We start from the raw sequence: 24576 nt of genomic DNA, 5'->3' as shown, positions 1-24576 counted from the left end.
TCTTAGGGCTACAGACCACCACGGAATACATGAGGTTGAGCAGGCCCTTGCCAAACAACTGCCCTGAAAGAGAAGTCTCGCCAAAGTAGCCTGGGAAGGGGAAGGACTAGCCCATTGTCTAATCCAGAGCATACTGCGGCCAGAAATAGAGAGCAGAATGAACACACTCCTGCAGGCATACTTGCAAAAGGAAAAACTGTAGGTGGAGCTAAGGAGATCAGTGAAGTACAGAAAAGGCAAAGAGAAAAAATCCGAACTGGATTCCTTTTGCAGATGGTATGCAGTCATGGAGACACTATCCATTTGTCTAGAATGTCTCACCTATTGCATTGGAAAAAGATTTAGAAAAAAAAAAATTGTTTAAAATCCGAGATGGTTGCCACCAGAAAAATCGTACCAAAAACGGCCTGTGGAAATTTAATTAAAACCAACCAACCTCAAAGAGAGGTCTTAGAGGTGGGAGACCTGAACCCTACCTTTGAAAACCCTCAAAAATAACTATTTCAGTCCCCCCCAAAGGAAATAATTTGCCTGCCTGTCAGCTCTGTTCTTGCAGGTGAAGTGAAGGTTTTCCTGCCTCAGATGTTCTCCAAACAGTCCAATTCATAAGATCACTGGGTTGTCAGTTGTACAGACCCCCAACTGCGACCTCCACCCCCACGGAGCCTCAAAGTGCAACAGGGGCGGGAAATATGCAGTCAGCACCCTAATCCTCCCGAGGGCTCTTAGGGCACCCTCAGCCTGCGCTTAAGAAGGCAAAGTGGTTTTCAGGGGAATGGACCCTGAGCCCTGAAGTGGCACAAAGCAGGGTGGCCCCACAGGTCCACTCAAAGGTTTGCTCTGTGAAGCTGCAGACTGGCTCTGCAGAACCTGTGTCTTTTCCCAGGCAGAGATCCCCTAATAAAGGGGTCTCAGGTCACCCCAAAAATCAAACTTTTGTCAAAAAGAAACGGAGAAATTAGATTCTTATCTGCTAATTTACTTTCTTTTAGCCTCTTCAGACCAGCATAGGTTAACCTTACAAGTGGGTATATATCTCATCATGACCAGCAGGTGGAGACTGAGAAAAAACTTTGTAACTGTACAAATCATGTGACCCCCTCCCTAATTACCTCAGTCTGCCGAATAGCCAAGCAGAACTAAGAACTACATACAGAAAACAAACAGGACTCCGAACAGGAGTATCAACCAATAAAAAACAGGAACGCTGTTGGAAAATGCAAAGGAACAAATGCAAATAGCAAAGGTCCCCACAGCTCGCTAGCCAAGCCACAGCCGCTGTTCTTAATCTCCCCGGCCCTAGAAAAATACTAGAAACCGACCAAAAAATTAAAATCTACATGCAAGAACACAATAGACAGGGGGGTCCTATGCTAGTCTAGAGAGGCTAAAAGAAAGTAAATTAGCAATTAAGAACCTAATTTCTCCTTCTTTAGCAACTCTCCAGACCAGACATACCAAAGCAGTCCCCATCATGGGTGGGATCCCCAAAGGGCTGACACCAGAACACACTCACCGAACACTGCGTCCTGACACGCCTGAACGTCCACCTGGTAGTGTCTGACAAAGGAATGTAGAGAAGACCAGACCGCCGCCATACAAATATCCACTGGAGGTACCAGCGAAGACTCAGCCCTAGAAGCTGCCTGATCCTGAGTGGAATGAGCCTTGAGAAATTCCGAAAGTATTTTTCTGAAAAAGATAAGCGCAATGGTAGCCTTGGAAGAGCCATCCCCCCTATGAAGACACGCTAGAACAGTGATCTCAAACTCACAGCCCGAGGGCAACATTTTGAGGTCCTCGGTATGTTTATCATAATCACAAAAGTAAAATAAAACAGTCTCGTTAGTTATAAATTACAATATTATTATTAAGACGTAGCCAAAAGGAAAGATTTATAAACTATAAAGAGTTTTACCTCATGCAAAATTGTAATTTCTTTAATAAGACATTAACTATTTTTTCTGAGGCCCTCCAAGTACCTACAAATCCAAAATGTGGCCCTGCAAAGGGTTTGAGTTTGAGACCACTGCGCTAGAAGGACAAAAAGATGATCTGATTTCCTGGGTCCTCCACAAGTAGATGCGAAGGACCCGAACAACATCCAATTTGTACAACTGTTTCTGCTCAGAAGAACCTGTCCGACTACCCAGGACTGGGAGGACCACAGACTGATTGACATGAAAAGGAGAAACTACCTTTGGCTGAAAAGAAGGAACAGGACTCAACACGACCCACTCCCTAGAAAACCCAAGGAAGGGAGACCTACAAGAGAGAGCCTACAGCTCCGAAACACATCTAGCAGAAGTAATAGCCACCAAGAAGAGGCACCCAAAGGCTCAAATAGAGGACGCACAGGCCTGAACAGGACCAAATTCAAATCCTAAGAGGGAACGGATGGTCGCACGGGAGGCTTGAGCAACTTGGCTGCCCGCAAGAAGCAAATTTAATCAGGAATGGCAGTCAGACGCTGACCCCGTAATTACCCACAAAAGGCTGAAACCCGGAGAGAAGACCAAGCCAGGCCCCTGCCCAGGCCATCCAGCAAGAACTCTAAGATGTTAGGCAGAGAAGCGTGAAAATCAACCACTCCTCGCGCCATACACCACTTCTCAAATATATGCCAAACTCGCACATAAGCCCGAGAAGTGGAATGTCTGCGGGACCCCCAATAGAGTGGAGATCACTTTATCTGAATACCCCTTCTTACCTAGGCGTTCCCTTTCAAGAACTAAGCCATAAGACAAAAGGGACCTGGATCGAACATGAGAATGGGGCCCTGAGTCAGAAGATCGGGCAAAAGAGGCAGAGGAAGAGGATCCGACACCAGATCCACATACCACGGCCATCTGGGTTAATCCGGAGCAACCAGATCCATCAGGTCCGGATGATGAACAATGTGGAGTAGAACTCTGTCCACTAATGGCCATGGAGGGAACACATACAACAGCCCCTCCGTTGGCCATGGTTGAACCAGAACATCCAGACCCTCGGCCTGAGCGTCTCTGTGTCGACTGAAGAAGTGGGGTGTTTTGGCGATGACACCCGTGACCATCAGGTCCATAAGGGGGTTGACCCCAAGTCTGCACGATCAACTGAAAAACCACGTGGCTTAGACACCACTTTCCGGGATCTAACACGTGACGACTGAGGAAGTCCACTTGAACATTGTCCACTCCAGCTATGTGGGAGGCCAAGATATCTTGAAGATGTGACTCTGCCCAGACCATTTTGGTGTCCCCCTGACGATTGGCATAGACCACCGCCGTGGCATTGTCTGAGAGAACCAGGACTGACTTGCCCGTCAAGAAGGAGTGGAAGGCCTACAGTGCTAGACATATGGCTCTGGTCTCCAGAACATTGATTGATCAGGACGCCTCCTCCATAGACCAGATGCCCTGAGCTGAGTGACCTAGACACTGAGCTCCCCAACCTAGAAGACTGGCATCCATGAGAAGCACCGTCCAGTTTGTCTGATCCAGACTCATCCCTTGAACAAGATGGAAGGCCTGGAGCCACCAACGAAGACTGCAGCGAGCGAAGCCCCTTGGAGGAACAAGGTGATCTTGACTGAGGCGACCACCTCTGAAGCAGAACATACTGAAGAGGACGCATGTGGGCCCGAGCCCACCTCACCATGTCGAGGAAAGCCACTATTGATCCAAAGACTTGGAGGAAATCCTGCGCCCGAGGACACTGGGACGCCATAAGCCGGTGAATCTGAGATTGCAATTTGCTTACCCAGGCCTCTGGGAGGAAGACCTTCCTGAAGGAGGTGTCGGACACAACCCCACAATACTCCAGGCACTGAGAGGGGGCCAACCAGCTCTTGGCAAGGTTGACAACCCAGCCCAGTGACTGCAGGAACTCCACCATTTGAGCCGTGACCCAGGTGCTCTCCTGGAATGACTGAGTGAATTAACCAGTCATCCAGGTAAGGATGCACCAGAATGCCCTCTGTCTGCAAGGCCGCCACGATAACGTCTTCAGACGTTAGTGAACGTCTGAAGAGCCATAGCCAGACCAAAAGGGAGCGCACCAAACTGAAAATGCTGGCCCAAGATTGCAAAATGAAGGAAGCACTGATGGGATGGCTGGTTTGGAATAATAATAATAATAATTTATTTCTTATATACCGCCAAAGCCATAGTAGTTCGAGGCGGTTTACAATGAAGAAGGACTGGACAATCAGCAAAATGTTACATTGGTACAATCAGAGAAACTAGGTACCGGAGAAAATGGTACAATCAGAGAAAATTGGAGCAATCAGGGAAAATGGTACAATCGGCGAAAGATGGAATGTGAAAGTAGACCTCCGTCCGGTCGAGAGAAGTTAGATACTCCCCCGGCTGAACCGCCAGAATCACCGATCACAATGTCTTCATGCGAAAAGACGGAACTCTGATAGCTCTGTTGACTCCCTTCAAATCTAAGATGGGCAGAAAAGTCCCCTCTTTCTTGAGCACCACAAAGTAAATCGAGTACCTGCCAGTGCCAGGCTCCTGAGGGGGCACTGGAATGACAGCTCTGAGATCTAGCAATCTTTGAAGGGTCTTGCAAAAAGCCTGCTTCTTTCACACATTATGACAAGGAGAAGCTAGAAAATGACCTGGTAAAGGAACGGGGAAACTCTAGAGCATAACTGTCCCAAATCACCTCCAGGACCCACTGAATGGATGTGATCTCTGACCATTTGTGAGAAAACTCGCACAGCTGGGCACCCATCGGAACCAGAGGGGGCGCCGACAAGGAGTCACTAGGCAGGACGGGCTGCAAGGGAAGCAGCGGGGGGGGGGGGGGATTCCCAGCCCCCTCAACATGCCCCTCCCAAAAGGACTGCATGTGCTGAAAGAAACGCCCCTGGGAAAACCCAGAAGATGGGAAGGTAGCAGCCCCACGCCCTGGGTGTAAACCTGCGGAAATCGCACAGATGCCTTCTAGCAGTGCCTCCTCTAATCACCTGGCGGGCATGGTCCTCAGGCAGGCGGGGCACCTTAGAGTCTGTCAAAGTCTGAACCAACATCTAAATCCTCTCCAAACAAAATAGACCCCCGAAAAGGGAAATTTTGCGAGTTTAGTTTTGGATGCAGCATCTGCCGACCACATGTGCAGCCACAAGGTACGATGCTCGGCTTCCCCAAAAGCCATAGACTTGGCAGAGGACCGCACCAAGTCATAGAGGGTGTCGGAGAGGAACGAGGCCACCATTTCAATCTTCGCGACCTCTTGATCCACCAAGGACCAATTATCAGACTCACGGTCAAGAATATGCTCGATCCACCGAAACACGGTGTGAGCCATGAGCCCCCACAAATAGCCGCCTGGACCCCAAGGCAGAGAGCCTCCAATTTACGCTTCTCAGAATCACATAGGGCAGAATCGCCCTCTACGGGCCACTTTGAAATATGCCGCTTTGAAGTATGCCGCTTTGAAATAGCAGAGACCACCGCATCTACCCCTGGCGACTTCAAAATAGCCCTATCCACCACCAGGATGGGATAGAAACGAGTCATGGAGCGCAAAAAACGAAACGGCTCCTCCAGTGTATTCCACAGCAGCAGAACAATATCCTGATGCATAGGAAAAGAGCAGGATTCCGGGCGGATCCCCCGAAGAAAGGGGTCCCCCACCTGCGGGGTCTCAAGTGGCATCTCCTCAAAACTTAAAACTGAGACCTGCTGAATCAAAACTGAGAGCTCGTCTCTGTGAAAAAGTCTCTTCGCCAGTAGTCGGAAAAAACGAGGTCCCGCTACCAGCGGCCGTTCCCTCGAGGATCCTGGAGGTCCCTCCAAGAGTCCAGGTCCTCATCCAGATCTGTATGCTCCTCAGACCACAAGTCTTGGTCCCATGCCATCCACGGGTGTTTGGATGAGGGAGGAGAAGGGGGGGACATGAAAGTAGTAGATGGGGGCAAGTACATTACATTTAAATATTGGGACCTCATTTCAGTACATCCAGCATTGAAAGATATGACTTTGAGGATAGCTTTCTCAAGAGAAAAAAATCTTAAAGAGATTTTAAAAGGAGAAAATCAGTGTATGAGAAAAAAAGATGGAATGCCTCATTATTTTTTCAAGTGTCTCTCTTGCAGTATATTTAATGTTTGTTTGCAAACGAAATCTTTTATGAATCCAGTGGACAAGAAAGACTATAAAATCAATCATTTTTTGAACTGTAATAGATCATTTATAGTGTATCTGATTTTTTTTGCCCCTGTGAAAATATTTATGTAGGGATGACAACAAGAGTTTCAAAAAAAGGATGATGGAACATAAATCTAACATTAAATGCTCTAAAATTACAGATCCACTGGTTAGACATTGCATGCAATATCAACATAAATTTGAAGATTTAAAATGTCTGGCTATTGATTATGTAGCATCTGATAACACAGGAGACAATAGAAAAAAACAAATTGCTCCAGAAAGAAACAAGATAGACATATTTGTTAAATTCAGTAGAACCAATTGGACTTAATTTTAACATTGATTGTGAACCTTTATTGATCCTTTTTTGCAGGCTGTGTACTTAAATTTTAGTATATTGTATTTGAAATATTTCATTGTTCTAGATCAGGGGTCTCAAAGTCCCTCCTTGAGGGCCGCAATCCAGTTGGGTTTTCAGGATTTCCCCAATTAATATGCATGAGATCTATGTGCATGCACTGCTTTCAATGCATATTCATTGGGGAAATCCTGAAAACCCAATTGGATTGCGGCCCTCAAGGAGGGACTTTGAGATCCCTGTTCTAGATTCTTACATATATTTATATAAGCGTCGACATCTACTCAGACACTAATATGGATTGATAGCACTTAATTGAGTAATATAAGATCATTTATTTATTAATTTATTTTAAGTTTTGCACAGGTAGGCATTAATTGAATGGTTTTTAAACTTGATTAAATGGTTAAAAGGGATGAATTTATCAATATTTACTTATTCAGTGTTTTAAACTTCACAAGTGGTTTGTTTTTATGATAGTTTCTAATAAGTATAGAGCAGAGTGTAATGCGCATGTCTGAAATGGTTTGAAGTGCGCATGTGCTTATTTCATGAGTTTTTGAGTTAGATTTAGCTATTTATTTGATAAGAGTTAGTGTGAGTAGTGAGATTCATAAGACATTTTTATGTGTATGGATGAGAGTTGTTTTATTAAAGGAACGGCATATTTCAGTGATTCTGACTCATGCATATGATTAGTGAACTGCACATGTACAAGGGTTTTAAAAAGACATAATGCAGCATGGCGTGCGTGCAGACTAGCTCTAGCCCCAAATGAGCGCCACTTCTCCAGATGAGAATGAGGCTTTGGAAAAAATACTGGCAGAACAATAGATTGATTGAGATGAAATTCTGAAACAACTTTAGGTAAGAATTTTGGATGAGTACGGAGAACTACTTTGTCATGGTGGAAAACTGTGAAAGGAGGGTCCGCAACCAAAGCTTGTAACTCACTGACTCTTCGAGCAGATGTGAGAGCAATCAGGAACGCTGCTTTCCAAGTGAGATACTTGAGGTGAGCTTTATCAATTGGTTCAAATGGAGGTTTCATCAGTTGAGCTAAAACAACATTGAGATCCCAGACCACTGGAGGCGGTTTAAGTGGTGGATGAACATTAAATAGACCTTTCATAAATCGGGAAACCAGAGGATATGTAGAGAGAGGTTTCCCATCAATAGGCTGATGAAAAGCAGCAATCGTACTGAGATGAATTCGAATAGATGTAGACTGAAGACCAGATTGCGATAAGTGAAGTAAATAATCCAAAACAGAAGCCAAGGAGGTAGACTGTGACTCAAACTGACGGATGGAATACCAAGCAGAAAATCTAGTCCATTTCTGGCCGTAACACTGCCGAGTGGACGGCTTTCTGGAAGCTACCAAAATATCTTGTACAGACTGGGAGAACTGTAAAGAGTCGTTTAGGTTGAAAGGAATGTAATGTAATGTAAAGGAACCAAGCTGTTAAGTGTAGAGATTGCAGGTTGGGATGCAGCAAGGATCCTTGACTCTGAGTAAGCAGAGAGGGAAAAACTGGTAGAAGCAGAGGCTCCCTGTTGCTGAGTTGAAGTAGAAGAGAGTACCACGGTTGTCTGGGCCACCGAGGAGCTATCAGAATCATGGTGGCATGTGCTGACTTGAGTTTGACAAGAGTCCTGAGAATTAGTGGAAAAGGAGGAAAGGCATAAAGAAACTGATCCCTCCAGTCTAGGAGAAAAGCATCTGCCTCGAGACGCTGGGGAGAGTATATCCGGGAGCAAAATTGAGGCAGCTTGTAGTTGAGGGGAGATGCAAAGAGATCTATCTGCGGGGTCCCCCAGCGAACAAAAACCTGACGAAGTGTGGGAGAATTGATTGTCCATTCGTGAGGTTGTAGAAGGCAATTCAATTTGTCCGCCAGACAGTTGTGTTGACCTTGTGATGAATCGCCCAAGTCCACAGCCTCAGAGCCTCTTGACACAAGGAATGAGATCCCGTACCTCCCTGTTTGTTGACATAATACATGGCCACGTGGTTGTCTGTCCGCACGAGAACCACAGCGTCGTGAAGAAGGTGTTGAAAAGCTTTGAGAGCATTGAAAATCGCTCTGAGTTCCAACAGATTGATATGACAAAGACGGTCTTGTGCAGTCCACAGACCCTGGGTACAAAGACCGTCAACATGGGCTCCCCAAGCGTAAGTGGAGGAGTCCGTTGTGAGAACTTTCTGATGAGGTAGGGTGTGGAACAGCAAACCTCTGGAAAGATTGGAAGAGAGCATCCACCAGTGGAGAGACTGCTGCAACAAAGGAGTTACTGTAATCTGTTGAGAAAGCGGGTTGATCGCCTGTTGCCACTGGGATGCCAGGGTCCACTGAGGAATGCGAAGGTGAAGTCTGGCAAAAGGAGTCAAGTAAACTGTAGAAGCCATGTGTCCGAGTAGGACCATCATTTGCCTTGCAGAAATTGATGGAAGACGATATACCTGATGACAAAGGCGAGTGAGGGTATCTTGACATGATGGAAGCAGAAACGCTCTGAGGCAGACAGTATCCAGGGTGGCCCCAATGAATTGGAGAGATTGAGATGGGGTCAACTGGGATTTTGGGAAGTTGATTTCGAACTCCAGACTTTGGAGAAACAGAATAGTCTGTCGGGTCGCTGCAATAACCTCTTGATGAGAGGAGGCTTTGATAAGCCAGTCGTCCAAGTATGGAAAAACTTGAAGACCTTGAGTGCGAAGAGTCGCAGCCACCACCACCAGACATTTTGTGAAGACTCTGGGGGAAGAGGCGAGTCCAAAAGGAAGGACTCTGTATTGTAGGTGAAGATCTCCCACCTGGAATCTGAGATATTTGCGAGAGGCTGGATGAATGGGGATATAAGTATAAGCCTCTTTGAGATCCAGCGAGCACATCCAATCTCCCTGATCCATGAGGGAATATAAGGTGGGCAATGAGAGCATCCGAAACTTCTCTTTGACCAGGAATTTGTTGAGAGCTCTGAGGTCCAGAATGGGTCACAGATCCCCCGTCTTCTTTGGAACTAGAAAGTAACGGGAGTAGAACCCCAAGTTCCGCTGAGAAAGAAGAATATCCTCGACAGCTCGAAGGCGAAGCAGAGCCTGAGCTTCCTGAAGAAGAGGAAGTTGCGACCGATTGGAAGGACACTCTCTTGGAGGGTGATCTGGAGGTACTTGAAGTAAATGAAGAGAGTATCCCTCTCACAGAATGGTGAGAACCCAGAGATCGGAGGTGATTATTTCCCACTGATGATAAAAATGGGAAAGACGACCCCCCTATGGGCAGAAGAGAAGTCCGATGCAGTTAGGTTGGAATGCTCAAGCTGGAAACGTAAAAAAGACTGAGCTGGCTTGGTGGCAGCAGGAGTTTGAGACTTCTGTTGACGTTGCTGCTGCTGAGGACGACGAAGTGGAGGCCTGGAAAAAGCAGGAGTCGTTTTCTGAGGATAGAAACATAGAAACATAGAAAATGACGGCAGAAAAGGGCTATAGCCCACCAAGTCTGCCCATTGCAATTAGCCTCCCCCCAGGCTTGTGTTTGTTTGTATGCCCGAGCTGGAGGAGTCTTGGGCTTTGGTCGAATGAGAGAAGCAAAAGAGCACTCATGTTCCGAGAGGCGCTTATTAACCGCTTCAATGGAATCATCAAATAATTCATTACCCTGACAAGGCAAGTTGGCCAATCGGTCTTGAAGATTGGGATCCATGTCAACAATACGTAGCCAAGCTAGTCTACGCATGGCTACAGCAAAGGCAGATACTCGAGATGATAATTCAAAAGCATCGTAAGAAGCCTACAGCATAAAGAGTCGTAATTGAGAAAGTCTTGAGAATTTGCTTAAATTCCTGAAGACAGGGTTTAGAAACATCAGGATAAAAGGAAGGTAATAATTTCAAAAAAATGGTTGAAATAGGTGGTAAAAGTGTAATTATAATTAAGAATCCTGTTGGCCATCATCGAGTTCTGATATAAACGGCGGCCAAATTTGTCCATTGTACGACCCTCCCTGCCTGGAGGTAAAGCAGCATAAATCTTGGAAGGATGAGCCTTTTTCAAAGATGATTCCACCACCAATGACTGATGGGACAAATGAGACTTCTCAAATTCCTTATAGGGAACAGTATGGTATCTAGATTCCAATTTGGATGGGATAGCAGTAATAGAATAGGGGGTTTCCATATTCCTTATGAAAGTTTGTTTAAGGACTGGAGTCATAGGTAATCTCAAAGTCTCTTTTGGTGGATGAGAGAGCTCCATATCCGCCAAGTATTCTGGAGTATACTTAGAATCTGAATGAAGATCCAGTTTGAGGGCCTGACCCATATCAAAAACAAACTTAGCAAAAGAAGTAGATTTAGAGGTCTCATCTGGAGGAGTACGAGACCTTGGAGCCACAGAGTAGGAGGGAGAAGCCTCCCTAGAGTATTGAGACAAAGGCTCAGACTCGAGACGGATGGTAATTGAAGAAGCTGCACTATCTACATGAGGCGGAGTCATCGAATACTTGCGCTTCAGACTCCACACTGGTGATATCCCTGGAGTACGAGGCACAGAATGTGTCGAGGCAGGAGGAGAAGAGTCTCGTACAGTGGGCTTCGATGGAGGAGTCCTTGATCTTGAAAGACTCCGAGTCGAGGCATCCCGAGATCGAGACTTGTGCTTCGCTGTGGAAGAATGTGAGATAGAAGCCTCGGTATCCAAAGAGGGAGACTGATCGACAGACGCCTCTCTACGAATCTTAGAGGAAAGATGCCTCGAGCGATGCTTTGGACGAGGCTGGGGGGACATCGATGGAGGCTCAGGTGAAGAGTCACTGGAAGAGAGCCGCTTCGGCTTTCGAGACCTGCCTCGAGGCAATACAACTGGAGGATCAGATTGTCCAGGCTGGTCCCTAGGAGGCAGGGTCGAGGACGGAACCAGTTGAGCCACTATCGAGGAAATCTGTGTAGTTAAGATGGACTTCAACATGTCCTCGAAAATAGGCACCGAGACAAAGGGATCTGGTCTCGTAGATGCAGCAGCGCGCTCCTAAGAGTGCGACCTTGAAGATGAGTATTCCCTACTCTTGGAGGCACGCTTAGGAGGAGATCTCAAGGAGGATTCTGGTGGCTTCTTAGGAACGGTACCTGAAAGAGAGGCAGGAGACTTACTCAGTGAAGACATCTTCACCTGGCCTTCAAGACCGACAAGGTCGAGGTCAAGGCCGGAGTCGAGGTCGAGGCTTTTGAGGCCAGAGAGGAAGACGGGGTCATAGTCTTCAAAATTGAGGTTGACCCCGGGGCCGAGGTCAAGGCCTTGTCAGAGGTTTGTTCCATGTCGACGAAAAGTTGCTGGAAAAGGATGCACCGATGCCGAAAGGCCCTAGGCTGAAGAGTACAATAGCGGGAACAATCTTCAGGAGAATGAGTAAACCCCAAACAAACCAAACACCGACAGTGAGGGTCGGTGATGGAAATTGCCTTTTTACACTGGCGACAGCATTTAAAACCAGTAAGGGGCCGGGACATAGAAAAAATTAATTGCATGTCGAACGAGACGAGCGGTCAGGCCTAGGCCCAAGACCCGCTGACCGGACGAAAATAAAAGAAAAGAAGCTCTTTTTAGTATTATTATTATTTTTTTTTTACTTTAAAAGAAAAGAGACAAAACACAGCGACTGATACCAAAATAAAATAAAAATCAGGCGTGGTGAGAGAAGGCAACGAAGTTTACTACAAAACCAAGATGAAGAGACGCGCCCCCCTAGTTCGGGTGGGAAGGCATGCGCGCATGCGTGGTGCAGCACTCGGAAGTTCTTTTAAAGATCTTCAAGCAAGTCTGCTTTCGAGGCTGTCCGCTGCGGGGCTCCGTCGGTGATGTCACCCATGTGTGAGAATATGCTGCCTGCTTGTCCTGGGATAAAACTTTTATCTACATATTTCTCCTGTCATCAGCGAGCACTAAGTTCCGTACCTTACTCCTACACTGGATACAAACCATGTTCACAGATGGCATTTTCCCGAATGACCTCAGCGAAATCATCATCACCCCAATCTTAAAAGACCCTAAAGGACCAACAGACCTCTCATCCAACTACAGACCAATAGCCTCAATACCTCTATACATCAAACTAACAGAAGGATTAGTAGCCAAATTCCTCACCAACTATCTCGAGGACCATAACTTATTCCATCCCACGCAATCCGGCTTCATAACTAACTTCAGCACAAAGACACTACTAGGCTCCCTTATTGACACAGCAAGACAAAACCTCAGCATTGGAAAAAAAATGCTGCTCATACAGTTGGACCTGACAGCGGTATTTGACCTGGTAGACCATAACATCCTACTGCAAATCTTGGACTCAATAGGCATCTCAGATAAAGTATACTCATAGTTTGAAGGTTTCTAAAAATCCAGAACATATAAAGTAAATTCAGACAAAGAAAAATCCAAACCTTGGTCCAACCCCTGCGGCGTTCCACAAGGGTCCCCACTGTCCCCTACTCTCTTCAACCTATATACAGCCTCTCTTGGCGTTTACCTGAACAAACAAGGCCTATCCTCTTATAGCTATGCTGATGACATCACCATCCTCATTCCTTTCGACCAACCAATGCTCTTAATGTCAGACACACTACACAGAACTCTAGCTACAGTTACGACTTGGATGGAAGACCACAAACTGAAACTCAACCCAGACAAAACTAAATTCATCCTTCTAGAAAATAACAAAATCCCAACTATAACCAACTTAGAAATCAACTCTATCAACTACCCTTTGCAAACTACCCTAAAACTTCTAGGTATGACTATTGACAGAGGCTGCACCATGCAACCACAAATTAACAAAACAATACAGAAATCTTTCGCAGTTATGAGAAACCTTAGACAAGTCCGAAAATTCTTCAAAAAAACACAATTTCAGCTCCTAGTACAATCTCTAATCCTAAGTATCCTAGACTATTGCAACATCCTCTACCTCCCCTGCCCTGCAATAATGATTAAACAACTACAGACAATTCAGAATACAGCTCTGAGACTCATCTATTCATTGAAAAAACATGATCACATTACTGAGGCATTCATCAATTCTCATTGGTTTCCAATCCAGGAAAGAATACAATTTAAATTCTACTGTATACTATTTAAAACTATAAATGGAGACAGCCCAACCTACCTAAACGACCGCCTCATCCAAACCACCTCTACCAGGCATAGAAAAACACACACCCCATTCACTTACCCCCCAATCAAAGAAGTAAAACGGAAAAAACTATATAACGGACTACTGGCCACTCAGGCAGCGAAGATAGACAACCAAGACTTCAACCTATTGACAACAACCCCAGACTACAAGATGTTCAGAAAGGAAATAAAAACTATACTCTTCAAGAAATCCCTTAATAAAGCTTAATACCATGATAAAGCTTAACCCCCCCTCTTACCATCCCCTCTCTAACCCCTGATCCTACTTTTCCCTCTCTTGGAAACCTTCTCTGATCTAACGTTGTAACCCTTCTTCCATACTCTTTTTGTAATCCGCTTTGAACCGAAAGGTAATGGCGGAATAGAAATCTGTAATGTAATGTAATATTTCTATTTTTAGTTTGTGATTATTCCATATTGAGCGAGGGTATATCTGTGTTCTGTGTGTATGAAAAGGACATGGCTTTCTGTTAGTATCAACTGTACAGGATCAATTGACTGTGCAGGATCTGGCTTGTTTAGTTTTACAATGCGTGTGTTGGTGTTCTAGTGCTCACTGCAGTGTTTAAGATGCTGCCTTTTCCTAGGTGCACCCTTGTTGTGTGACTCATGGATTATTACTAAAAATAACTTTTTTGTATAGAGGGGTTGTTAAAAAATGATCAGTACTGGCTGTCATATATACTATATATATATATATATATGAACCTAACTGACTGCAGCCAATCAATGAGCGGCGCGGTACCAGGCAGGAAGTGCAAAGTTCGCACTCCTGCGTCACTCTGCTAGCTAAAGACACAGGCAGCCATTCCGGAGACCGCGCTGGACCACCACTACAACAGGTACCAGGTGTGTGTGTGGGGGGGGGCTGCGGGCGGCTTCGGGATTCAGGCGACTGCGGGCTTCTGGTGGCTGCGGGCTTCCCAGCACCAGACACACCAGAGACATCTACATGTAGAGGAGGAAAAACCAAGAACAACAAAATTCTGAACCAAATTTTTTTTTCTTGGTTTTTCCTCCTCTACAGGTGGGTGCATCTGATGGTCCAGTGTGTCTTAATGTCCGAAAAATACGGTATTTCATATCCTCAGTGAGACTTCAGGAAGGAACCTAATGATCAAAACATTATTAGAGGTGCTTTAGAGCCGTTTCTTGTATGACTGGATGAGCTACATTTATCTTTTTTTTTTTTTAGTTGTTTAAATTCATGCAGAAATAAATGGCTAGATTGAACCTAATGACTTCATTAACGCATTTCCCTTTTTTAAATCTCTATACCATTTAAAAGAGGGCAAATATCTAATTATGCATTTCTAGAATTGGATACTTCTTAAATTTAGTAAAAATATTCTGGCACAAGTGTCAAATCTTAAAAAAGGAAGTCATATTGAGCATTGGAAAATAATTAATAATAATTAACTAATAAAAATAGTACACATTTAATTTTCCCCACCACCAAATTTCCCCGTCCCACCCCACCCCACCCGGCTACTTTTTCATGCCACCCGGCTGGAAAAAAATTTCTGGGGTGAACACTGATAATCTGTTCCTTTAGCAAACTTAGGGTTAGATTCACTAACCTGCCCGAATCGGAACAATCCATTTCCAATTCGGGCAGGTCTGACTGATTCACCAATCAATCATATTCAAATAGGGGCGATCGGAGGAACGCCCCCATTTGAGAGCAGGGATCGCAAATGTGTGATCCCCGCTCATGCGCAGACTCTGAGAGTAGGGACAGGAGAAGCAGCTTCCTGTCTCTGCTGTCAGGATGCAAAATATCTGTGCCATGGAAAAAACTGAATAAAAAAGAGAGGCAGGCCTGTCAAAAATCCTGCAGACCTGTGGTCTGCAGCAGTCGGATTTGCCAATAGTAAAACCCGATTCGAAATAGCAATCGTTTGGCTATTTTGCATGGGGTTTTGCTAATTTGTATGGGAGGGTCGGGATCGTATCGCTACAGGCTTTAGTGAATAGAGTTGGAGGGAAATTTGGTCACAAAGGGCTCGCAAACCAATCGGTTTGCTTAGTGAATCTAGCCCTGTTTAATTTTGGCAGAGTTAAGAGAGCCCGATTTAAGCTTTGGGGCATTAAATTCATTTGTTATTAGTTTGATAATCCAGGGTTTAAGAACTGTATGTGTTCTAGTAACTAAAGTAATTGAGTTATTTTTAGATAATGAGTTATATTCATTTGAACTTTTATAGTCACTCATTTGGTTAATTTTAAAATGTGTGATGTATTAAGTAATTTATAGTCTGATAGAGAGTATGGATGTACAGTGGTACCTCAGTTTGCGAATGTTTTGCAAGTTGAGCAAAACATTCGCAAAATCAGCGCTTTGAAAACTGAGCATGCCTCGATTTACGAGCGCCCCCCATGATCCAGAACCCTCCGCTCGCGTCGCACCCCCTCCCCGCTGCGATCCGGCATTCCCCAGGCATCCACCCATCCACCCGATCACATTTCTTACCCCGGTTTGGCACTGGCACCGGCACCAACGCACAGGACATGCCGGTGCCCAAAGATTTGCCTCCTTCGTGCTGGGCCTTGAGCATCTGCACATGCTCAAGGCCTTCGGGGTCCCGTTCTCTCCGAGATGCTCAAGGCTCAGCGCGAAGGAGGCAGATCTTCAGGCACCGGCACGTCCTGTGCGTTGGTGCCGGTGCCAAACAGAGGTAAGAAATGTGATCGAGTGGGTGTGTGGATGCCTGGGGGATGCCGGATTGTGGCGGGGAGGGGGTGCGACATGAGCAGGGGGGGAGGGGTCGCCAGATCGGGGGGCCGGCGAAAAGACCGGGGGGGGCCTTCATGAGCGGGGGGAGCAATGCCGGTTCTTGGGGGGGGGAGCAGCGCCACTGGCCTCGGGGTGGGTGGGGGTGGAAACGTATCAAAGCGAGTTTCCATTATTTCCTATGGGAAAACTTGCTTTGATATACGAGTATTTTGGTTTACGAGCATGATTCTGGAATGAATTATGCTCATAAACCAAGGTACCAGTGTATGTAATTTATTTAAGTTTATAGGTATCTATAATTATGAATTGTCATGTATTTTTAATAGTATGCTAAATTAGATAATTATGCTTATTCTGTACAGTATTCGATTATTTATTTAAGTTATATGTGACATGAATTAACAATTGATTGCAAAATTTTAATACAGTCATAAGGGTGTCAATATTGCATGTTATAATTGGTTTTTGAAAATAATGTTTTTGTATTATGCAGAGCTTCTTTATGAACCCTTGAAAAAGCCCTTGTGGGTAAAATGGGTTCCGTCGGGGCATGCTAGAGACACTGCATTAAAAGGATAAGTAAAAAAAGAATTGCTGTTGTTTGAAAAGTAATAGTAAGAAATATAGCAACAGACATGTAAGCTGCATTTAAAGAGGCAATTAGATGGACCAAAGCTGGATGAATGGCTTTGTTTTTGTTTTGTTTTTTAAATCTTTATTCATTTTTATATCTTACATCAAGTGTGAAATAATCTTTGTAAGCTCTCTTGCCATCCTGTAATTGACTGAAATAAGTGAAGGTTGTGATTGCTGTGGGCACAACCTCCCCCAAAACCCTCGGGCCAACTGCAAAACCCCCGGCCGCCTCAAAAATAAGCTCTGCATATATTAAAAAATAAATCAGGGGAAAAAAACCCTGGCGGCCCCATGGGACCACCTGCCCAAGCAGGGGTCCCAGAAGAAAGCTGCCCCCGATTTTCCAAAAGGGGAAGGTCACCTGAGGTGGTAGAGCTAAGGGTGAAGTTCTGGTCTAAAATAATTCCTCCAGGGCCTGTAGCGGCTGGGAAGCCTGAACTGTCTCAGCCACTAAAGAAGGCAAGCCGGCATCAGCTGATAAAGAAACAGCTGAGAGGGAGTCTCCAGCTGAACTGGCAGTAAGGGAATCCTTTTTATTCTCACCGTCGGCAGCTGATGAAATCTCTACGTGAGCGGTGAGGGAAGACCGGGCTTCCCCACTGCTCCCTGCTGCCTCCCGTGCGGCCCTCTGTTCCATCTTGGGATCTGAATCTGGTTCTGTCTGTTCTAGTGCGTCCACCTTTTGAACCGTTGGGCGACTGCTCTTTGAAGGACCTTACTCTTAAAATGGTCTTCTTGGTGGCTATTACTTCAGCTAGACGTGTTTTAGAGCTGCAAGCTTTCTCTTATAGGGCTCCCTTCTTGGAGTTTTCTAGGGAGCAGGTTGTCCTGAGGCCTGTTCCAGTCTACTAGGCGCTACAGAAAAAGAGATTGTTCACCCTCTCCAAGCTGAAGAGAACGAGAGGGCACTCGCTAAAGTTAGAAAGGAAAAAGATTCCGTACAAACGTAAGGAAGTTCTTCACCCACAGAGTGGTAGAAATCTGGAACGCTCTTCTGGAGGCTGTTATAGGGGAAAGCACCCTTCACGGATTCAAGACAAGGTTGGATAAGTTCCTACTGGAACAGAACATACGCAAGTAAGGCTAGACTCAAATAGGGCACTGGTCTTTGACCTAAGGGCCACCGCATGAGTGGACTGCTGGGCACGATGGACCACTGGTCTGACCCAGCAGCGGCAAATCATATATTCTTATGTCTCAGTCTCCACCTGCTGGTCATGATGAGATATATACCCACTTGTAAGATTAACCTATGCTGGTCTGGAGAGTTGCTAAAGAATAACAAAAATAAAGCAGAGCAGATCTGAAACACCTCTGCACGGTTCACTTGCAGAAGAAGAAAACTGAAGGAGGAACTATACTACACTGCAAGTGGGAGGTGTTGAAAGCTCTGTGTCACTTCTGCAATACCCAGTTCGCAGGTTAGGATTGAACACCATTCGTACAGAATCTGGAGTGGATGTAACAGAATAATCTGTTGCAAAGCACCTAAATTCTATCTATACAAATACCTCCTGCAAGCTTTTATTTTCATTCTCCAGGGCACACCATAGGCAGAAACCCTGGCAGAAAGCAAATACCTAGCGAAGTAGGCCAAGGTCTCATAAATATAAGGCATGTAATGAATACTAGAAGAGATGACAAAGTTATAAGATTTACACACCTTTCCCGATGTCAGCAGCTAATCTAGTTCTTGCAAAGTCTAGAGGATATACAAAACATAAAGATGTTGCTCCTGCTGCTCCACCAGATGCTAGATTTGCTAAAAACCATTTCCAGAACTGAAATACAGAAACTTGATTGTGTATAGTTAATAGCTCAGAAACTCATAACACATTTAATCTTCCTTAATCTTTTACATGTGTGAACAATCCAGCAAACAAAATATTACAGATGTAATGGTTTAATGGAGATATTCCAAAGTACAAAACATTACTCAAGAAGTCAAGGTAATACCACATCTTCTGAAACATCAGTTCTGATCACCATATAGGTAAGAGGTCAAGTTGTAACAGCTGCCATAACATTTTTTTTCCCAATTCTTTATTCATTTTTTAAAAACTTACAATAAGTGTAATAGCATATATAACATTTTAAACTCAGATACAACACTTAATATTCTGTTAAAATCCATATCAGAATTTATCCCCCCTCCTCCCTAATCAATAACATTCTTTATATTCAAGAAAAACCTACCATAAACCCTATTCCTATATACCTTACTTTAATAATCAAACCAACCCTCTTCCCCCCACCTTGAACATGCATATTTAAGGGGAAAAATAATATTCAATCATTATAATATTTTGTTAATGGCTCCCAAATCTCCTGAAATTTTCTAAAATTCCCCTGCTGTGTGGCTATTGTCCTTTCCATTTTATAAATGTAACATGAAGAGTTCCACCAGAAACTGTAATTCAGTCTCTCCCAGTTTTTTCAATTACTTGTAATCTGTTGTATGGCAACCCCTGTCATAATAAGTAGAAGCCTGTTATTATTAGGTGATATTTGGCTCTTAGCCCTCATTGACATGCCAAACAGTACAGTATCATACAATAATGCCACTGGATTTTCCCACAATTTATTTGACCCCCATATTGATTTCCAAAAAGCAAGAATCAATGGACAATAGAATAACAAATGATCTAATGTCCCAGCTTCGAGATGACAGTGCCAGCATCTATTTGACTTAGAGCTATCTAACTTCTGTAAACGAACTGGGGTCCAAAATGCTCTATGTCAGTGTTTTTCAACCTTTTTACACCTATAGACCGGCAGAAATAAAATAATTAATCTGTGGACCGGCATCGGTCTGTGGACCAGCGATGGAAGAACATGGGGCTAAGTAGTGGGCCAGACTCCGCCCATCTCTACCCATTGATAGCATATTGTAATGATTAGACACCTTTTTACACTGAAAGTATAATTATAATAATGGGAGGGGGGGTGATAGCACAGTTACTTACCGTAACAGTTGTTATCCAGGGACAGCAGGCAGATATTCTCACACATGGGTGACGTCACCAACGGAGCCCCGCAGTGGACAGCCTCGAAAGCAAACTTGCTTGAAGATCTCGATCTTTCGATAACAATAATGAGAAGTGAAGGTATGAACGGAGGACCAAGTGGCAGCCTTATAAATCTCCTCAATCGGTGTCGATCTGAGGAAGGCTACAGAGGCCGCCATTGCTCTGACCTTATGGGCTGTGACTTTACAGGGAAGGGATAATCCAGCCTGGGCATAGCAGAAAGAGATGCAAGCCGCCATCCAGTTGGAGATGGTATGCTTCAAGACAGGGTGTCCCAACTTGTTCGGATCAAAGGAGACGAAAAGTTGAGGAGCAGTTCTGTGTGGTTTGGTGCGATCCAGGTAGAAAGCCAAAGCACGTTTACAGTCCAGAGTGTGAAGAGCTGATTCTCCAGGATGAGAATGAGGCTTTGGAAAAAACACAGGAAGAACGATGGATTGGTTGAGATGAAATTCAGAGACCACTTTAGGCAGGAATTTCGGATGAGTGCGGAGGACCAACTTGTCATGATGGAATACTGTGAAAGGCGGATCAGCCACTAAGGCCTGAAGCTCACTGACTCGGCGAGCAGAAGTGAGGGCAACAAGAAAAACCACTTTCCAAGTGAGAAACTTTAGCGGAGCCTTGTTGAGAGGCTCAAAAGGAGACTTCATAAGGTGAGAAAGGACAACATTGAGGTCCCAAACCACTGGAGGAGGTTTGAGAGGAGGATTGACATGGAAAAGTCATTTCATAAATCTGGAAACCACAGGATGAGCAGAGAGATGTTTCCCTTGCAGAGGCTGATGGAAAGCCGCAATTGCACTCAGATGGACTCGTATCGATGTAGACTTGAGGACAGAATGAGATAGGTGCAGAAGATAGTCCAACACAGAAGATAGGGAGGCTCGTTGAAGCTCCTTATGATGAGAAATACACCAGGTAGAAAATTTAGTCCATTTTTGGGAGTAGCATTGTCTAGTAGCAGGCTTCCGGGAAGCCTCTAACACATCCCTCACCGCTCTGGAAAACTGGAGAGGAGTTACGTTGAGAGGAACCAAGCTGTCAGGTGGAGAGATTGCAGGTTGGGATGGAGCAGAGATCCTTGAACACTGGAAGGAATGGCTCCCTGCTGCTGAGTTGAAGTAGAAGGGAGTACCAAGGCTGTCTGGGCCACTGAGTAGCTATCAGAATCATGGTGGCATGGTCGGACTTCAGCTTGACCAGAGTCTTTTGAATGAGAGGAAAAGGAGGAAACGCATATAGAAAGAGATTCCTCCAGTCCAGAAGAAAGGCATCTGCCTCGAGGCGATGAGGAGTGTAGATCCTGGAGTAGAATTGAGGCAGTTTGAAGTTGTGGGGAGCCGCAAAGAGGTCTATCTGAGGCGTCCCCCACTGAGAGAAGATCTGATGAAGGGGCTTGGAATGGAGGGTCCATTCGTGAGGCTGGAGGAGACGACTTAAGTTGTCCGCCAAAGCATTGTCCGCCCCCTGAATGTAGACAGCTTTGAGGAAGGTGTTGTGGCGAATCGCCCAATCCCAGACTCTGAGAGCTTCCTGGCAGAGGGAGGCTGATCCCATGCCCCCCTGCTTGTTGACATAATACATGGCGACCTGATTGTCCATGCGAATGAGGATCACCAAGTCGTGAAGCAGATGTTGAAAAGCTTGAAGAGCATTGAAAAGTCACCCTGAGTTCCAGAAGATTGATATGGCACAGCCGGTCCGCACTGGTCCAGAAGCCCTGAGTGCGAAGACCGTCCAGATGAGCCCCCCCCCATGCATAGGTCGAGGAATCGGTCGTGAGAACCTTCTGGTGGGGAGGAGTGTGAAACAGCAAACCTCTGGATAGATTGGAAGAGATCATCCACCTACGTAGAGACTGCTGAAGAGCAGGAGTGACCAGGATGTGACGAGTCAAAGGATCTGACACCTGCGTCCACTGAGAAGCCAGGGTCCACTGAGGAATTCTGAGGTGAAGTCTGGCAAAAGGAGTCACATGAAACGTAGAGGCCATGTGGCCCAGGAGAACCATCATGTGTCTCGCTGAGATGGACTGGCGAGAAGACACTGACTGACAGAGATGAAGAAGAGCTTCCAGGCGCTGTGGAGGAAGGAATGATCTGAGTTGGATAGTATCCAGAACCGCCCCGATGAAGGGGAGAGACTGGGTAGGTTGCAGATGAGATTTTGGGAAGTTGATCTCGAAACCCAGACTCTGCAGGAACCAAATAGTCCTTTGGGTCACCGAGATGACCCCTGGAGCCGAGGCAGCTTTGATGAGCCAGTCGTCGAGGTAGGGAAACACCTGAAGACCATGGTTCCGGAATGCAGCAGCCACCACCACCAGACACTTGGTGAAAACTCTGGGAGACGAAGACAGGCCGAAAGGGAGCACTCGATATTGCAGATGAAGATGTCCCACCCGAAATCTGAGGAATTTGCGAGAGGCCGGATGAATGGGGATGTGAGTGTAGGCCTCTTTTAGATCCAGAGAGCATAACCAGTCGTTCTGCTCGAGGAGGGGGTAGAGAGAAGCTAGGGTCAGCATGCGAAATCTCTCCTTGACCAGGAACTTGTTGAGTACCCTGAGGTCCAGAATGGGATGCAGGTTGCCAGTCTTCTTCGGAACAAGGAAGTACCGGGAGTAGAACCCCCAGTTGTGTTGGTCCACAGGGACTGGCTCGACGGCCCGAAGCCGGAGTAAAGCTGAGCTTCCTGAAGAAGGGCGGTCTGTGTCAAGTTGGAAGGATACTCTCTTGGAGGATGGTCTGGGGGGACCCGATGGAACTGAAGAGAATATCCTTACCTGATGATGGTAAGGAACCAAAGGTCGGTAGTTATAGCCATCCTTTGATGGTAAAAATGATGGGAGGCGACCCCCAATTGGAAAGACAGGGGATAGCAGAACGGTGTTGGTTATGCTCCCGACAAGAGAGTCAAAAAGGCTGAGGAGCCTTGGGAACAGCAGAAGGCTGAGGTTTTTGTTAAGACTTCTACGGAGGCTGTCTCTTCGCCGGTTGCCTCGCAGCAGGAGCCTGCCTGGGAGTGTAACACCATTGGTATATCAAGGGTGGTCGAGAAGGTCAAGGCTGAGTAGGTTTAGGCTTCGGACGAAGGATGGACTGGAATGACTTCTCATGGTCCGACAGCTTCTTCGTCACCGTCTCGATGGACTCATCAAACAAATCCGCACCTGCACACGGGACGTTGGCAAGCATGTCCTGGAGGTTCGGGTCCATATCAATGGTCCGAAGCCATGCCAAGCGACGCATGGCCACGGAACAGGCGGCAGCCCGTGCCGAGAGCTCAAACGCATCATATGAGGATTGCATCAATTGAAGACGCAGCTGGGACAGCGAGGCGATGACCTCCTCGTATTCAAAACGAGCTTGAGAGTCGATGTAAGGCATAAACTTCTGAAGCACTGGAAGGAAGAACTCCAAATAGGTGGCAAAATGGAAGGTATAATTGAGAACTCGGGAAGCCATCATCAAGTTCTGGTAGATGCGCCTCCCGAACTTATCCATGGTCCTCCCCTCTCGGCCCGGGGGCACCGAGGCATACACCTGGGACGGATGAGATCGCTTGAGGGAGGACTCGACCAACAGTGACTGATGGGAGAGCTGGGAGCCCTCAAACCCCTTATGGTGCACATTCCTGCCATCCAGTTTACCAGGAATGGAGTACGGTGTTTCAAAACAGCGCATGAACGTCTGGTCGAGGAGCTTGTGTAGAGGCAGGCGAAGAGACTCAGCAGGAGGATGAGGCAGATGCATGGTATCAAGGTACTCCTTGGAGTAGCGGGAACCCGAGTCCAAGGTGATGTCGAGATCATCCGCCATCTGCCGCAGAAAAGATGAAAAAGACAGCTGGTCCACTAACACAGGACGCTGAGACGGACTCGATGAAGTCGAGGCCTCCTGATCCAAGGAGACATGGGATCTACAAGGAGAGAACGACCTGATGGTATCCTCGAACTCTGGGCCCGGAGGAGGCGAGACATCCGAAGAGGAATACACCAGATGAGGAAGCTTCTTCTGAGGTGAGACGGTAGAATGTCTGGACGAATGCCTTGAAGAATGCCTGGAGCGGCGTCCCTCACACCTTCTCGAAAGGGATCTGGAACGACGATGCGAAGATGACTCCGTAGAGGCCTCCAACGATTAGATGGGGCTGGAGGCTGTAGAGCGAAGAGGAGGATGGGTCGACGCCTCTCGAGCAGCATTCCACGGGTCGAGAGACGGCTTGGCAGGCAAGGGGCTCCGGAAGAAATCCTCCTGATGATGCACAGGGCTTCGGCTACTAGGAGGCAAATCCCAATTGACTCCGTCCGAGGTGGGGATGGGTTCCAGAGGCGGCATCTCACCAAGCGAAGCACGCCTCGATGAACTTGCAGCCAAACGCCGAGCCTCCGAGCCTAGCAGTGAGAGCGAGCGGCGAGGAGGAGGAGGCTCGTCCCCACGAGGGGGTTCCGTATGCCCATGCTGGATTATGGCAAG

At 46.2% G+C, this 24576-nt stretch overlaps 1 protein-coding gene across 1 annotated transcript in view; it reads right to left on the bottom strand.

Moving 5' to 3' along the window:
• The window catches only part of SLC25A31 (solute carrier family 25 member 31), a 145588-nt gene that overhangs the window by 76882 nt on the left and 44130 nt on the right, over positions 1-24576 (bottom strand). Inside the window, exon 3 of the mRNA XM_033938877.1 lies at positions 18730-18847. Coding sequence (XP_033794768.1) covers positions 18730-18847 — 118 coding nt within the window. The remainder of the gene's footprint in view (positions 1-18729; positions 18848-24576) is intronic.

Source organism: Geotrypetes seraphini, chromosome 1 (assembly GCF_902459505.1).
Source record: "Geotrypetes seraphini chromosome 1, aGeoSer1.1, whole genome shotgun sequence".
In the NCBI taxonomy this organism is placed as follows: Eukaryota; Metazoa; Chordata; class Amphibia; order Gymnophiona; family Dermophiidae; genus Geotrypetes; species Geotrypetes seraphini.
This window is presented reverse-complemented; position numbering and strand designations above follow the sequence as displayed.